At 44.8% G+C, this 17,890-nt stretch overlaps 2 protein-coding genes across 6 annotated transcripts; one reads left to right on the top strand and one right to left on the bottom strand.

The window, feature by feature from the left end:
• Nucleotides 1–642: 642 nt before the first annotated feature.
• zgc:110540 (deoxynucleoside kinase) lies at nt 643–10,019 on the bottom strand. Its single transcript, XM_067228992.1, has 7 exons — nt 9,889–10,019; nt 9,410–9,525; nt 8,902–9,095; nt 6,272–6,419; nt 5,547–5,662; nt 1,726–1,825; nt 643–1,444 (listed from the first exon to the last, which is right to left on the bottom strand). Exons 1-7 carry the CDS (start codon nt 9,974–9,976, stop codon nt 1,418–1,420), a joined length of 789 nt encoding a protein of 262 aa, XP_067085093.1. The 5' UTR covers nt 9,977–10,019; the 3' UTR covers nt 643–1,417.
• A 306-nt stretch (nt 10,020–10,325) lies between these two features.
• On the top strand, nt 10,326–16,254 carry hnrnph1l (heterogeneous nuclear ribonucleoprotein H1, like). Of its 5 annotated transcripts, none has more exons than XM_067229353.1 (11): nt 10,326–10,396; nt 10,977–11,073; nt 11,194–11,349; nt 11,452–11,595; nt 12,168–12,306; nt 13,747–13,934; nt 14,138–14,247; nt 14,470–14,605; nt 14,814–14,897; nt 15,000–15,095; nt 15,539–16,254. In XM_067229353.1, the coding sequence occupies exons 2-11, from the start codon at nt 10,989–10,991 to the stop codon at nt 15,634–15,636; spliced, it is 1,236 nt and encodes a 411-aa protein (XP_067085454.1). In that variant the 5' UTR covers nt 10,326–10,396; nt 10,977–10,988; the 3' UTR covers nt 15,637–16,254. The 5 variants fall into 5 exon arrangements, with proteins under 5 accessions (XP_067085454.1, XP_067085455.1, XP_067085453.1 ...); XM_067229354.1 differs by having other exon boundaries at nt 13,747–13,943; nt 14,814–14,876; XM_067229352.1 differs by having other exon boundaries at nt 13,747–13,943.
• The last annotated feature ends 1,636 nt before the right edge of the window (nt 16,255–17,890 follow it).

Here is a 17,890-nt window from a genome sequence, read left to right as displayed (position 1 = left end):
ACTTACTTCGTCCCAGTTCTCCGATTACCCACCTCTATTTGGTTTCTATACACGCTATTGGACAGAGCATCCGAACAGTGAAAAACGGTTGGCCTGAATGAATGCGTGTCAAGCCAAGGCAAGCGACGTCAAGATAGGTTTACGAGAGGGCTTGGCGATTAATGGTTGGCGAGTTGATGATTGGGCCCTTGCCTGCCTGTCATGAAGTGAAGTCCCACCCCTAAGATAACGCCTGTATTTACCCATAAAAATGTTACGTAGAATTAGGTAGAAGATCAATAGACGTTAGGGGTTGGTGTTTGAAAACAACCTTACACACAATATCTCTATGCCGGCACTATGATTATGAGCCAAGATTAGTTGGTAAGTTTTCAAGCAATGTGGTAATAGCAATTTAAAAGATCCCCAAGGCCATGATGTGACAAATAAAACTGTACAACTAAACTGGTTGACATACAAAAGAACGTATGGCTGTAATGAAAGAACATGGCATGATCAACTTGTGCTTAGAGGAACGCTTCACCTAATTTAAGATTCGTATATGTTTAGTGTTTGCACCTCCCTGCCACAGTAAATTCTGTGTTTGTATAACATACATGGCGAATAAACCGAATTCTGATTCTGATTTATGAAATACCATGGTTTATTGTTCAACTGTGATTTTCAGGACTCAATATCAAGCATTGTTTTTCTGCTCTGGACACAGTCTGTGAACATGTCCATTCCCACAAGATCATAACTATTAAATTCTGTACAAAAATTAAATTAAATAAAAAAAATTGGGCTTACATTTAAAAAGAATCTGTATCCCAGCCGAAAAACAAATTTCTAAAATAAAACACATTTCATGTTTATATTTTAAAAGTCTAGACTAAGTACAATTCCAACCTCTATTGATAACATATACAATGTCATGTTATAATAACTAGTCAGGAAACTTTGCAATCCCCCACTTAAACCTGACATTTCACCAAAATTACTTTACTTCAAGTAGACCTGCGAACGCAGTTTGCTCCACATTTATGGAGGGTGAGGGAGGTAGTCTGAGAGGAGAGACAAGGTTGTGCTATAAGGTTGGAATGTGGGATAGTCTATGTAACAAGATGTGATGGCCAAAGGGGAAAAGGGTGTTAATAGAGTGGTGATAGGGAGCTTCATCACGTGTTTTGTGACAGTTGTCAACCACAGGTTTAGTTAGGTCAGCATGTCAACAGATGAGGTGGTGTTGTCTCATTGTATGGAGGTGAAGATGGAGCGGTCTCATTGGGTGGAGGTGAAGATGGAACAGTCTCATTGGGTGGAGGTGAAGATGGAGGGTTATTTTTAGGTGGAGGTGAAGATGGAACAGTCTCATTGGGTGGAGGTGAAGATGGAGGTGGCGTTCTCACTGGGTTTGATAGTGTCTCTTTGCCCCAGGTCACAAAGTACTCAGGAACTCCTTGACCTGTGAACAGACACAGGAAAACAACATGGTGGTGAGTACCTGACAACCCAGCAGGAGCTGGTACATGCTGGTTATGGAGTGAATAACCTGGGGCCTCCCTTGGTCATTTATACGTTTGGACGTCAACCCTGCTCCTGCCCCACCTTCCTCTTTCACCACCAACCTCCCTCACTTTCACACTCCTCTCCCTCTCCCCACCCTCACACTCCTATTTCTCTACTCCTCAACCTCTTCCCGCCTCCACCCCCCCCCCTTCTTCCTCCACCTCCTCCACCACTAACCTTATCTATGGTAGCCTCCTGCTTGATGTGATCGTTCTTGAAGTCCTCGTTCACATCCAGGATCAGGATGGGGATGTCCTTCAGGTACTCAAAGTCCACCCTGGGGAGACAGACGGGGGAGGCAACATGTTAGCTGTTCCACCCTGGACACAGACCCAGAGAGAGGAGGTAGCATGTTAGCTGCTCCACCCTGGACACAGATCCAGAGAGAGGAAGTAGCATGTTATCTGCTCCAACCTGGACACAGATCCAGAGAGAGGAGGTAGCATGTTAGCTGCTCCATCCTGGACATAGACCCAGAGAGAGGAGGTAGCATGTTAGCTGCTCCAGTGTCACACTAACCAAGGAGCCAGTCCTGACTACCTGGGTGAAAGACCAGTTCAGTGCAACCTCCCACACATGAAATGTTCCGTACATGATAGCTGTAACAGCAGAAGCAGCTTCAGGATCTATTACTGTGGAGACAGTGAGCCTTACTGTGTGGAGAAAGGGACTATTACTGTGGAGACAGGGACTATTAGACTATAGACTCTGTTGCCCCTCTCAAACCAAGGAAAAGAAAGGACAAGAAACTGGCTCCATGGTATTCAGAGGAAACCCGCACTCTTAAGAGGTCCACTAGAAAACTAGAACATAAGTGGCGTACCACTAAATTGGAGGTTTTCCGCCTGGCCTGGAAGGACAGCCTAATGGAGTACAAGCATGTCCTCATCAGGTCCAGATCTGATTATTTCTCTAGGTTGATTAGTAAGAACAAACACAACACTAAGTTCCTATTTGATACTGTTGCAAGTCTCACTAAGAAAAGTACACTCTGTGTTAGTTCAGATTTCTCTCCCAATGATTTTTTAGATTTCTTTGACCAAAAAATCTATGCAATAATGGACAAACTACAGACTAGTCCTGGAGGAGTGGCTATCAACACTGAACTTTCCCCTATACCAAGCATGCTGCATGTTGAGGCTCTCACTCACTTTAACCCTATTTCTATGGAAGCGTTCATCAAGCTGATAGACTCCTCGAAACCCACTAGCTGCCTTCTCGATCCCCTCCCTGCTAAACTCTGTAGGGAACTTCTCCCTATTATTGGACCACCCATGCTTAGTATTATTAATTAATCTATTGTAATTGGCCAAGTCCCCATCAATTTCAAACAAGCTATTATTAAGCCCCTTCTAAAAAAAAAAAAACCTGGATCCAGGTTGTCTTAGCAACTACAGGCCAATTTCAAATTTGCCATTTCTCTCAAAAATTTTAGAGAAGGCTGTGGCACAACAGCTCACTGAGCACCTCTCCTCAAATCAGCTTTATGAACCTCTCCAGTCTGGATTTCGTCTCCACCACAGCACTGAAACTGCATTAGCCAGGGTAGTCAATGATCTACTGTTAGCTTCTGACGCGGGTTCTATCTCTGTCCTGGTTCTTTTAGACCTAAGTGCAGCTTTTGACACGGTGGATCATGAGATTCTCTTGGAACGTATGGAGAACTATGTTGGGATTTCTGGTACGTCACTTCAGTGGTTTAGATCGTATCTATCTGATAGATTACAATATGTCCACTATGATGGCTGCTCATCCAGGAGCTCCACTGTAAAATACGGAGTACCACAGGGTTCAGTTCTAGGCCCTCTGTTATTCTCTCTCTATATGCTGCCTTTAGGAAACATAATTAGAAGCTCTGGGGTAAATTTTCACTGTTATGCAGATGATACTCAGCTATATATGTCTATAAAGTCTGGAGAATTTCCACATGCTATGGAAAAATGTGTTTCTAGGTTGAGAGCTTGGATGACTGCAAATTTCCTTCTTCTAAATTCGGATAAAACCGAGGTTCAAATTTTCGGTCCTAAAAAATATAGAAATAATTTTCCCAATCTGACCTTAGACCTAGACGGCGTCAAAGTCTCTCAAAGCCAGCTAGTAAAAAATTTAGGAGTCACAATGGACCCAGACCTTTCGTTTGAGTACCATATTAAGCAAATTACCAGAACTGCATTTTTCCATCTACGTAATATTGCCAAAATACGAAGATTTCTCTCAAAGGATGATGCCGAAAAACTAATACATGCATTTGTTACGTCCCGATTGGACTATTGCAATGTGTTGTTCTCTGGCCTCCCAATTACCCACCTAAAAAATTTACAGCGGGTGCAAAATGCTGCTGCTAGACTATTGACCAGATCAAGAAAGTTTGATCACATAACATCTACTCTTATCTCTCTACACTGGCTCCCTATCCAAGCCAGAGCTGACTTCAAAGTTCTACTACTAACATACAAATCTCTGCATGGATTGGCACCACTGTACCTCTCCGGTCTCCTTGCACCCTATTGCCCCGCAAGGACACTTAGATCTCAAGATGCCGGCTATCTGGTGGTTCCCAAAGTTAAGAAAAAGACAGCTGGAGGTAGGGCGTTCTCATATAGAGCACCTCTTCTCTGGAACAAATTACCCGTCTCAATTAAGGAGTCTGATACTGTTTCGACATTTAAAATTAGGTTAAAAACGTTATTGTTTAGTCAATTCTACGACTGTTAAAGGTAAGTATGTTACTAGTTGGAGGCAATGGGGGACGGGTTGCTTCCATCCTTATTCTATAAGTATAACTTATTTTAGAGTTCTCTTCCCCTGGAACAGATTTCATGTTCCAAATGGGGGGGGCTGTCGCTGTCTTGGTGTGTGGGGTTGCATCAAATTCCCCTTTTTTGCTCTGTTAAATTGCTGCACCAGTCCACACTTGACCGGTGGGGATCTCATTCTATTATGACTGTAACTGTTATCTGCTCCTGGCATCCTCTAATCCCTGCTCTCCTCTCTCTGTCCCCCCCCACACACATCCCTTGTGGTGTGGGGGGTTTGAGTTGTCAGCACCTGCCTGGTCGTCGGTCAGCCAACGCTGGACCTGGTCGCGAGTCTCCCGGTCCTGTCCTACATCTATAAAGTTGAACAATGGATTTTGGTGTTTTAAAAACCCACCGACACTGTATGACTATGTTTAGCCTGTGTTCTGCTCCTCTCTCTCACCAACCGTCTCTGGAGGAGGGGATCCCTCTCTGAATTGCTCCTCCCAAGGTTTCTTCCATTTTTCTCCTGTTGAGAGTTTTTTTGGGAGTTTTTCCTTGTCTTCCTTGAGGGTTTAGGTTGGTTGAGGGGCAGTTCTATGGGCATATGTGAAGCCCTCTGTGACATGTGTGACAGTGCGTGTAAAAAGGGCTATACAAATAAATTTGATTTGATTTGATTACAGAGGAGACAGGGACTATTACTGAGGAGACAGGGACTATTACTGTGGAGACAGGGACTATTCCTGAGGAGACAGGGACTATTACTGAGGAGACAGGGACTATTACTGAGGAGACAGGGACTATTACTGAGGAGACAGGGACTATTACTGAGGAGACAGGGACTATTACTGAGGAGACAGGGACTATTACTGAGGAGACAGGGACTCTTACTGTGGAGACAGGGGCTCTTACTGAGGAGACAGGGACTCTTACTGTGTGGAGTAAGATACTCTGACTGTGGAGACAGGGAGTTACAGTGTGGACAGGGACCCTTACTGTGTGGAGACAGGGACTATTCCTGTGGAGACAGGGACCCTTACTGTGTGGAGACAGGGACTATTACTGTGGAGACAGGGACTATTACTGTGGAGACAGGGACTATTACTCAGGAAACAGGGACCCTTACTGTGTGGAGACAGGGACTATTACTGTGGAGACAGGGACTATTACTGTGGAGACAGGAACTATTACTGTGGAGAGAGAGATTATTACTGTGTGGAGACAGACTCTTACTGTGAAGACACTGGGGATACGTACTGTGTGGTGCGATGGTGGAGCCAGCACTCGTGTTTGTAGTGGAGCTGCTCCAGGTATTCCAATGGAATCCCCTGCTCCTCTTCTCGTCCTCGCAGGTGCAGCCTCTGCATGCACCTCTGATACATGTGTACAGACAGGCACGCACACACGTGTACAGAGACACACGCCCACACAAACGCACGCATACAGGTACACACACGTGTGCAAGCACACAGACACACAATTGAGAAAACGGAGAGACAGAAGTCAAGCACAAGGCTAATTGGCATATTGGCAAATGTTATGTGGTATTCGAGAGGTCAAAGCAAGATAGCAGCTTTAACTGAGGCACTGCATCTAGACAGTTCTCCACAAGTGCATGACAGGGAAGGAGGTCCAGAAGGTCTGACTCAGGACAGTGATGGGAACGATACATCAAGGAGACAAGTCGACTGATTACCCATGAGCCTTTGCATATTATGCGGCGGTAAACTGCTCATGCACACTAACATGGTGCCAGCTCTGGCAAACGATTAACATCACTGGTTGTCATCATTTATAACTTCACTAGAATAAAAAACTTTCTATAACGAATTATGATAACTAGGTTTTAAGATCAATCACATATTTTAAGAAGCAACAGTTAGCGTTTAGCCGACTTAGGGTCCCACTGAAATCAGAACATTCTTGTGGTCTCAACCTGGACGTATACCCTCCGGGGACAGGGCTCCCTGCAGGGGGCTCACCTGGGGGTCCGCCCTCAGATAGATCATGGCATCCAGCTCGATCTGGCTCTCAAACTGGGCCAGCAGCCAGCCATGCCAGTCCTGGTAGACGGCCCACTCTGTCTCATTCAGGTCCCCACACTCAAACAGGTTGGAGGCAAACACATACCTATGGAGACAAGAGGTAGCCACCAACAGACATGATATATTTGATCATTTTGTGTCTTTTAAGTTGTTAGTGAATATACAGAATGAACATCATTTATTTAGTGTATGGACAATATACTGTATGTCTGTCTTTTTAATGGAAGGCAATGCCAAATAAAGAAAACTCTATCCTGGATGGACAATAAAGTTTTATATTCTATTTTGATTTTGGTGGGTTCTGGGGTCTCATCCCTGAGTCTTTGTGGCTTGACACAGTGTGTACACACACTCGTAGTATGTGATTTAATCTTTAAAAACTAGCAAAATCTAAAATAAATAATATACTGTATTTATATACTGAAAGTATACAGTTAGGTCCATAAATATTTGGACAGTTACACAATTAATGTTCTTTTTTATTATAATGAAAATGGGCTTCAAGTGCAGTCTCTCAGATTCAATTTGAGGGTATTCATATCCAAATTGGAGGGTTTATGAATTACAGCTCTAGCCCCGTTTTTCAAGGGACCAAAAGTAATCGGACAATTGACACACAAGCTGTTTCATGGACAGGTGTGGGCTTTTCTTTGTTATTTCTTAATAAATTAAGCAGGTAAAAGGTCTGGAGTTGATTCCAGGTGTGGTATTTGCATTTGGAAGCTGTTGCTGTGAAATCACAACATGCGGTCGAAGGAGCACTTAATGCAAGTAAAACAGGCCATCATTAGGCTGCTAAAAAAATACAAATCCTTCATAGAGATTGCAGGAAAATTAGGAGTGGCCAAATCTACAGTTTGGTACATTCTGAGAAAAAGAATGCACTGGTGTGCTTGGCAATTAAAAAGGCCTGGACGTCCAAGTAAGGCAACAGTGGTGGATGATCGCAGGATCCTTTCCATTGTGAAGAAAAAACCCTTCACAACATCCAGCCAAGTGAAGAACACTCTCCAGGATGTAGGCATATCATTATCCAAGTCTACCATAAAGAGAAGACTTCAAGGGGGGCTGAGGGGGACACTGCCCCCCAGATGTTCCTTGTGCACCCTTACCAAAATGAATTTTGTTTCCTTTATATTCCAATCATATAAATGTCTTGTTAAAAATAACACTTTTACGAAATGCTGATTGGTTAGTTGGGTGTAATAAAAGTCAAGGACCGCAGTGAGAGAGGTGCGCTGCGAAGTTTCTGGACAGTTGACAGCTTCTTGTCACATCTGGTGGTTAGCTAGCTAAATTGTGTTTTGAGTCTTTGAACGAAACAAGGAGAAAAGAGTTGCATTTGACATTTTTTGTTTTAAAATCCATTTGCTAGCTTGTTCTGGTCGCCACGCTGGTTTTAGCAGATCAAAGTTTCCCTCAGATTGCACCAAATTGAAGCTTTGAACTGCTAAAACGCATAAAAAATCAAATAAAAAAACTTTTCTTTGCCCCCCAAAAATGTCTCATTTGCACCCCCCCTGCTAAAGTGGGCTAGAACGCGGCCTGGTGTATGGAGATATATTGTATGCAGAGATTCAGCAAGGTTGACTGGATGACTTCACTTTACAGATGGACAATGACCCAAAACACCCAGGAGTTGTTCTTAAGGCAAAGAAGTGGAATATTCTGCATTGGCCAAGTCAATCACCAGATCTCAACCCGATCAAGCATGCATTTCACTTGCTGAAGACAAAACTTCAGGCAGAAAGACCCACAAACTAACAACAACGGAAGACAGCAGTAAAAATAGGGAGCCAGGTGGCTGAGCGGTTAGGGAATCGGGCTAGTAATCGGAAGGTTGCCGATTCGATTCCTGGCCGTGAAAAATTACATTATGTCCTTGGGCAAGGAACTTCACCCTACCTTCCCCCGGGGGAATGCCCCTGTACTTACTGTAAGTCGCTCTGGATAAGAGCGCCTGCTAAATGACTAAATGTAAAGGCCTGACAAAGCATCACAAAGGAGGAAACTCCTTCCATTCCATACTTCAAGCAGTCGTTACCTGTAAAGGATTCTCAACAAAGTATTAAAAAGTAAAATTGTATTCATGGTTAAGATCATTTATCCAATTACTTTTGAGCCCCTGAAATAAGGGGAATGTGTATAAAAAGGGTTGCAATTCCTAAACATTTCATACAATATTTGTGTTCAACCCCTTTAAGATTCTTATATGTTTACTCTATGCATCTGCCCACCAAAGTAAATTACTTGTTTGTGTACACTTACTTGGCAATTAAACTTCATTCTGATTCTGACCTGAATTAAATCTGAAAGTCTGTACTTTAATTGCATCTCTGTTCTTTAATCTTAAATCCATTGTGGTGGCATACAAAGCCAAAATTATGACAATGGTGTCACTCTCCAAATATTTATGGACCTAACTGTAATATATATATATATATATATTACACACACACACACACAAACACGTGCTAGAGTAACAGTGAGAGCAGTGACAGCTACAGCTCAGGTAGCTGCAGAGTGATGTACGGTGATGGGAGCAGCAATGCCGGACTTGACCGCACCTGTCGCTATAGACGGAGCGTTCAAAGAACTGCACGGGGCTCTCCGCCTGGAGCAGCTTGGAGGAGGGGGCCTGCAGTTGGGAGCGGACCCGGCTGAGGCAGGCGTAGCTCTGGAAGGTGTAGGACCAGCGGCTGGGCTTGTCGTACAGCATCTGGAGCAGGTTGCCTCCGCTCTTCTGAGAGGTGCTCAGCTCCTGCGGGAGATGAGGAAGACATGGTGGTCAGGGGCTGGGTCTCGAGCATACACACACCAGACGTACACCAGACACATACACACACACCAAGCGCACACAGACCAGACACACGTACGCACTAGACACACACAACAGGCATACACACGCACATCAGACATACACACGCACACCACACACACTGCATACATGAACACAGCATTCATACACACAGACTATATGCATAGTCAAACAGAATCAATAAAAAAAAAAAATAATAATATATATGCAGTCTTCAGTACAAGGGTCTGCAGTCTGCATGATGCAGAGTTTAGTACCTCGTAATCGTTTTTGGTATTCTGAACGTTGCACCATTTTCCAATCGGCTCCGGAATCACCCCCCACTCCTCGGAGGCTTTCTCTAACAGCCGCACGAAGGTTGACTTTCCCGCAGCTAAAATACACACAAATGCACATTCATGCTTCTAGGTGTATAGATTTTCCCAATAGTTTATTTAAAAACTGACATAAATGACAAGTTATCAAAGCACTTGGGTTGTTGTCAGTGCAGCTGTCGGAAATACATGGTTACAACAGATTTGGCGCCAACGCTGATATGGAGGGAAATTAGCAGATGAAGTTTGACACCTTCCCGAAGCACCTACACACACAACTAAGAAGGAGAGGTCAGCCAGCTAGATAACATTAACTTTAGTTGTTAATTGTTGTTAACATGAACTGTTTCTTGTATATCGATCAACGTTGGTCAACTTTAGATATGACACAAGACAGATGGTTGTGAAGTTTAGAAACTCACCAATATTTCCTTCAATTGATATTTTCTTGGTTCTCTTCTCAAAGCTATTGTTTAAGCTTGAACATACTCTTTTAGGGGGGGTTGCCATTCTGACGGACAGTTAGACAAATATCTGAAAAAGGCACGCGAGATCAGAAATTCAACTTGCAGTTTTTTTCCGAGGGCAGGACTATACCTCGGGTTGCCATGTTGTCAAGAACACCCCTCTGTGTTATTTTATATTGAAACCTATAGTCGTAAAAACGGTTTTAATGTCCTGATTTTAGCCTTATAAATAATTGATATGATATTGTATCATTTGTTTTAAAACATCGGTGAAATACAGGACGTCTTAAAAAAATTGCATAATGGGGTTTTAGGCACCTCCGTAGCTAAACCGTGTAAAGAAACTTGGCAACCCTACAGCTAAAGTGCGCCATTGCGCATGCACATTTAAGAACCGGCCTGGGGGAACAAATTCGTGAGCAACCACGCCGAATACGTGATTATTTGAGAAGGAAAAATAAAGGTAATTCTATATTTTAAAGCAATTTGGTTATATTCAATTTGGTGGGGTATGCTATTGTAAAGATGCATAATCCAATAAATACACACACGAATTTATGTTTTTTAGCCAAACCTCTTTTGTCTTAAGTATTGTATTCAGGAGAGGCCTGCGCCTTTGTCTGCGTGCGGCTATGCTTTGTCAGGATAGCCAGCCAGCTGCTGTCTTATTCGTTTCAGACAAACAATGAATGAGACATATTAGAAAGTCGACAAATATAAGTGCGGTTTTATTAATTCTAATTTGGCAGTTTAACTTCAAATTGATTTGTATGGATCTTAATTTGATCTGATTGTTTTACTAGCTAGCTAGCTAGCTTAGTTAGCTGTATGCGTAGACTCTGAAATGGCGCCTGGTTTGGTTGCGTTAGCCAGACCTCATTGCTTTTACGCACGCCTTTTTTGTTCCGCCAAAAACTTTATAATGAACTGTCCAGTTTGTGTTCCACAAATGTTGAAATATAGCCTTAGACCCTCAGAAGGCACCTATTTTTTGTTAAAACCCATCTTACCAGCGCGCGTGTGTGTGTGTGTGTGTGTGTTAGGGCTGACCGACCATGGCTGACGGTGAAGGATACGTGGTGAGAGTGCGCGGCCTGCCGTGGTCCTGCGCCGTAGACGAGGTGTCACGGTTTTTCTCAGGTGGGTTGACCGGGCTTCCAAACTCCACAGCACACGAGGCCCGGGCCGAGGCCTTGTTGCGAAATTGCTATCTATTCAGATGTAGTTGCAGTAAACCGTTCAATGCTCTCGGTTCTCCAGATTGTAAAGTTGCGAACAATGGGACAAGCATCCACTTCACCTACACACGGGAGGGGCGGCCAAGCGGGGAGGCCTTTGTGGAGCTGGAGACCGAGGAAGACCTGAAGATCGCAGTTAAGAAGGACAGAGAGACCCTGGGACACAGATATGTGGAAGGTACAGGTCACTTTGTGTGGGAGGGAAGGGCATGTTTTAAGTTTGTCCTACACACTTTGTTGTTGTGGTTTATATAAAAAAATCCCATATTTGCTGTGACAGTCTTCAAGTCCAACAATGTGGAGATGGACTGGGTGATGAAGCACACAGGCCCCAACTGCCCAGAGACAGAGGGGGACGGCCTGGTCCGCCTGCGAGGCTTGCCCTTTGGCTGCAGCAAGGAGGAGATCGTCCAGTTCTTCTCAGGTAAGCCCTCCCACCTCCCTCCTCACCATGCTCCTTTGCTCTCCTCCTCAACACCACCCTGCTGTAAGCAGATGTAGACACACAGGTTCGTAGGGTGGAGAAGTCAACACGGACCACTCTTGAATAGTATCAGGGTATATTATCTGTGAACTCTTGATTATGAGGGATGGCTAACAGTTATCCTATTTCTAACTGTAAATATTGTTGGAACCCAGATCGACTAATGGGTAATCGGTTCAACATTCAGACCAACTTTTTATATTTGACTCGATCTAAACACATTTTTGACTCGGTTTATCGTAAGATACCCAGTTACGCATCTTTAATGCTTCTATTCATCTTAATAAAATCATGCTATATTCCCACATCAGTAAATAAATAAAACATTCGACACTTTTTTCTGGTACGCTGTTTATAAAACGTGCTCTTGACCTGTTGTGTTTTTTATTTTTTTTAACCTTTTTAATTAATTTTTTTAAGAGAAGAGTGGAGTGTTTGTAACGTGAAGTGACATCATGTGGGCATGTGATTTAATGTGTCCCCCGCTGGGGTTATCTGTCCTTGGGTTGAAGGGTTGGAAATCGTGCCAAATGGGATAACATTGCCGGTGGACTTCCAGGGGAGGAGTACGGGGGAGGCCTTCGTGCAGTTTGCTTCACAGGATATAGCTGAAAAGGCTCTAAAGAAACACAAGGAAAGAATAGGGCACAGGTGGGGATGGATGGTTGGCTGGCTTCAAGCTGCTTTTCAGATATCATTGGTACTGATTGATTGATTTTATGATTTGATTGATTCACCACGTTCAAATGATCACAAAACCAGCGTCTGGTCTGTTACTGTGGTAACCGTTTGCCAGGCTCTGACCATCTCTGTACATGCTACCAGGACATGCATTATACATGTAGCTAGCGCACACTACCAGGACATGCATCATACATGTAGCTAGCACATGCTACCAGGACATGCATCATACATGTAGCTAGCACATGCTACCAGGACATGCATCATACATGTAGCTAGCACACGCTACCAGGACATGCATCATACATGTAATTAGTGTGCACTACCAGGACATGTAGCTAGCACATGCTTCCAGGACATGCATTATACATGTAGCTAGCACATGCTACAAGGACATGCATCATACATGTAGCCAGCACACACAACTGGAACATGACAGCACACTACCAGAACACGCTTCACATGTAGATGGCACAAGCTACCAGGACACACATCAGACATGTAGCTAACACACTACCAGGATATGCATTATACATGTAGCTAGCACGTGCTACCAGGACATGCATCGTACATGTAGCTAGCACACATCAGATCATCGTGGCCTTCAGCCCTGGTAGAGTCCTCAGATATCTCTTTTAGTGGGCAGTAGTGCTGAGGGACTTTCTGGTTGTAAAAGGAAGCTATGGGTATACTTCTTGTCCAAAGAGGTCTGGAAAATCCTATGAACTTCATAACCGAAATGATCAGATTTTAAGTGTTGCTTTTACAGACACTATGGTACATTATTCCACTTACATTTTGCAAATCGGGCATCTATTTATATAAATTCCCTGTGGAAGGCAAAAAGCAGTGTCCGTAGTGTGGAGGTACCATAACGCCAGACATCTCTCAGCACTACACCCCAGCAGGCTGTCATAGAGGAGCCCCAGAACCAGTCTTCCTTGGACCATGGAACCAGCTGCCTGCCCCTGTGTCTGCCTGGCTGACCCAAGGAAAGCTCTCTGGCTGGGCTCAACATTGCCCCCCCTAACCAGACCATCTCTGGCTCCTCTCAGTATAACCTCCACACAAATCAAGTTGTTCACGAGTCCTGCACTGTGTATGTGCCTGGATAGTTTAGTGTAGTTGTCTTAGCTACGGCCACGTTGTCCTAGCACACCTGGGGCTCTGTAACCTCCAAGCAGTTGGGCCCGTCTGAGCTCTCCCAGTCCCAGCTACCATCATGACCACGAGGCAGCACTTAGCCAGGCTAGCAGAAACTCAGATGGCCATGCATGGCTGTAGGACCCCCATGCTACAGTCATAGCTGTCCTTAGCCCTGCCCATATCTCCATCACAGACACACACCCCCGTAGTGGTCTACCCCCGCCATACCGGGGCCCTGTCTGATGCGTGTGTGTGTGCCTGTAGGTACATAGAGATATTCAAGAGCAGCCGTGCGGAGGTCAGGACCAACTACGAGCCCCCCAGGAAGCCCATGGGCATGCAGCGCCCGGGGCCCTACGACCGGCCCGGGGGCGGCGGGGGCCGCGGCTACAACGGCATGGGGGGCCGCGGAGGCTCGTTCGATCGTATGCGCCGGGGTGGCTACGGAGGAGGTGAGAATGGTGAGGATAGACAACCCGCCGTGATCGGTCTCCTCCCCTGGGTGACTTTCTGTGTCTCCTCTCTCTATCTGCCTCTCCCCCTCCCTCTCTTTGCCTGTCCCTCCCTCTGTCTCCATCTCTCTTGCTGTTTCTCTTCCCCCCTCCATCCATCTCTTTCCCCCTCCATCTCTCTGACGTGTCTGTCTGGTCCCCAGGGGGCTCTGATCGCTATGGCGACGGGGGCTCCAGCTTCCAGAGCACAACAGGCCACTGTGTTCACATGAGGGGTCTGCCATACCGCGCCACAGAGACCGACATCTACAGCGTGAGTCCTGCCCCCCCACAAACGCTGTAGCTCAGCGGTAGAGCATTTGATTTTAAGGAGTGCAGACTCAGATCCCCCCCCCCCCCCTGTATTGTGCATCGCTTTGGATACAAGTGTCTGCTAAATAATAATTATTACTCATTTACATTCTATATATGCTTCAGTCAATGTAATATCAATCTGGGATTGTCCAGACATACTCCTGACTGTGTGTGTGCGTAGTTCTTCTCTCCTCTGAACCCGGTGCGTGTGCACATTGAGGTGGGGCCGGACGGCAGGGTGACGGGGGAGGCAGATGTGGAGTTCGCCACCCACGAGGACGCCGTGGCCGCCATGTCTAAAGACAAGGCCAACATGCGTGAGTCCTAAACGTCTGCCCCGACACTCTTTCTCTCTACTCTGTCTCCCTTTGTTTGTCTCCGTCTGTCTGTCTCCCGTATGTATGTCTGTCAGCCTCTTTGTCCGTCTCCCTGTCTGTGTCCCCCCCTCCCTCAGAGCAGGTCAGTATGGAGCTCTATAGCATGGCCCCTAGCACCTGTTTGACCTCACCTCTTCTCTCCCTCCAGAGCACCGCTACGTGGAGCTGTTCCTCAACTCGACATCGGGAGGCAGCAACGGTGGCTACGGAGGTCAGATGATGGGGTCCATGGGTGAGGCCCCACCCACCCATCCACACACAAGTACAGTCCCCCAAGGGCATTCCCTTTCCTGGTGAAGTGAGCGTGTGACTGACGGTGCTCCTTGTTCCCCAGGTAACCAGTCTTCGTACGGGGGTAGCCAGCAGATGGGCGGGGGCTACTCTGGAGGCTACAGCAGCAGCTCCAGCATGGGGGGCTACAACGATTACAGTGAGTCTCAGCTCTACCACCCAGTCACCCTTGCCTCACGTGGTCCAAAAACTGGAGTTGCGGTCGTAGAGCTGGTGATGAATCACGTGATCATCCATTCAGCTCTGTGATCGCTGCGTTGATGTCTGTTGAATAATCACATAACCGACTCCCACACGTCAACATGTGTAAAGGTTCCCAACCTTTTTTGGACTATGGACTGGTAGGCATATTTGAAATATTTTTGGGACCCGGTAGCATGTTCAGCCAACTCGCTCAGGTAGGCTTCCAGTTGGGGTATTGTTGCAAATAACTATCTCTTTTTCCAGTCAGGAAACAGTCACACTAGTGGCACTTTTGTGCCACTAGAGTGTGCTCTTGCTGCAGTTTTCACCTGTGCGTGTCTATTCTTGTTGCGTGTGTGTGTCGCTGATCCTGACGTTGATATTCCTCTTTCCTGTCAGGTAACCAGAGCGGGATGAGCAGCAGTTACTACGGCAACAGCAGAGGCTCTGTGGGCATGAACGGCAGCATGAGTATGGGAGGGGGGTGGGGCATGTAGGGGCAACAAAGGGGGGCGCCACAGGGGCTAAACAACTTCTGTACTGCCTTTTGGCTGGTGGGAGGGGGTAAGATGTTCTGTTTGGATAAGGTTACCAGTCTCAGTCTGTGGTTGGTCTGAGAGGAGAGGGGAGTGATCAAGTTTCCTGACCTTTGACACTGGAGTCAGTGTGTTATGTTGATGTTACTTGTTTTGTTTTTGTTTGTCAATCCAGTACATTACAGGGAGCAGGGGTTATTAACCCCCTCCCCCACTTCTAAACAGGTAGAATTCATGCACCTGATTGACTGGATGGGGATTGGAGAATAAGCCAGGGGTGCTTTTTGTAAATATCATGTCAGTTTGTGAGACTCCTTCAGAGTCAGGGAACATTTTCAGCTTCTTGTTTTTTTTTTTCTTTTGCCCCGTAAGTTCTGTATGTTTGGTATGAAGAAGGGTTTTTATAATGTGAAAGAGCATGTGAAAAAGGCATTTTTTTAAATAAACGGATGTTTTGGTTGACTGACTACGAACTGTTAAGTGTTTTAAAATCTCCTGTTGTAATAGTCGTATGACCCTGTCCCACAATCTTCGTTTCGATTCTGCTTACAGGTGTTCTAAATAAACTTGTTCACAGAACTCTGTCAATTTTCGTTTATTTACAGATGCTGCCAATGCTAAAATACAAAAAAATATTTTTTGGCATTAGTGAGTAACAATCGACAGTAGTGCACAACCTTTTGACCAGGGGCCTTTACTACGAATCAAGATTTGGCGTTAGCGAGGTAACTTCAGGTTCAACCCAGGGTTTTCTGTACTACGACGGTGGATCACTTGTTACCGGGGTAGATTGCCATGGTAACACATGCTGAATGGCTAACCTGGTCGGGAGCAGGTTAAATTGGAGATCAGAGATCAACCGGTATAAAAGCCCCGCCCATTAACGCATTCTTGAGGATAATGCCGTCACCGTTCATAGAAGATCCTGTGGAGCTTGGTGCGCTGATAGTGAGAGGTGCGCTCAGAAGAGCCAGAACATTTAGAGACCGATAAAACCCTTTAGCATTCCCACATGAGTCTCTTTATGAAATATATAGATTCACAGCAGAGGGAATTGCGTATCTTTGCCAGCTTCTTGAGCCGTATGTTGCCAATGCGACACATCGAAGCCGTGCGCTCACAGTCCCACAGACTATGTGGGTGATGCGGAGAACCTGAGCAAGAATACGGTCTGCCGCCCAATTTGCAAAGGATTTTCTTCACTGGCTGTTGCCACCATATTCTGATTAATGGAGTGATGAAAAAGAGATATCCAAAGTGCCCTTTGTAAAAACTTTGGACTCTAATATGTTGACAAAATGAAACAAGGATTTTCAGTCTGTCTTCATGCAATGTTCTGATTTCCGTTCTGGAAATGTATGCAAATTATATCAAATTTTTCAACTTAATGCATCATTTAAACATACATTTACAGGAAACTAGTAATGAAAACAATATTTGACCTAATATTAGTTATCAACTGGGGAGGTTTCATGTTGATATGTTATCCCTAATTATTTCCATATCAGAAATGTGTGTTTCTTTCAACCAAAACATTTCAAACCAAAAAGAACAATGTATATGGTACCATACAACGCTCTTCACAAGTTAAATAAATGATAATTTCAGTACTCTCATTGAATTTGGATGTTTCGTTCACTTTTATAGCATTTTTCAAAAAGAATAAATAGGACATTGAAAGAAAAAAATTGTGAAAACCCCCACAAAAGACTCAAAATGCACAACAAAAAAGCCACAAAAAGGTATAAAAAGACTGAAACGCAGAAAAAAGTTTTACAAATACATCCTTATGTTTTCTCCCTTCCCTAGGAACACAGAAAAGCCAGCCTTGTTTTTTTTTTATTAAAAGCCTCTTATACTCTATATTGAGCTCCAGGGTTCTTTTATACAGGGCCCTCACATTGTCTGCTCCAACCTGAAACAAATAAAGAACATTGTCCCTTTGCAAGGCACACTTGGAGAAAGTTGAAGGTGTCCATTTGACTACTGTGTTTCAAGGTTCATTGCTTATAATTTGTGTCTTTGTCTTGGCCTTGAAGTGGAGTTTAACACCATAGCAATTTAATCAATTGAGTCATATTTGAAATGAGCACTGTAAGGACTTGTGTCTCATGTTCAGACCACCACCATTAGCAAGTCATTACAGACACTTCAATCACAGCCACACATTAACACACTCTCACCATCTGTGTTGCAAGTGGTAAATAAAACTGAA

This window comes from Osmerus mordax, chromosome 25 (genome assembly GCF_038355195.1).
Source record: "Osmerus mordax isolate fOsmMor3 chromosome 25, fOsmMor3.pri, whole genome shotgun sequence".
NCBI classification, from domain to species: Eukaryota; Metazoa; Chordata; class Actinopteri; order Osmeriformes; family Osmeridae; genus Osmerus; species Osmerus mordax.
The sequence above is the reverse complement of the archived record's forward strand: the minus strand, read 5'-3'. Positions and strand labels throughout refer to the sequence as shown.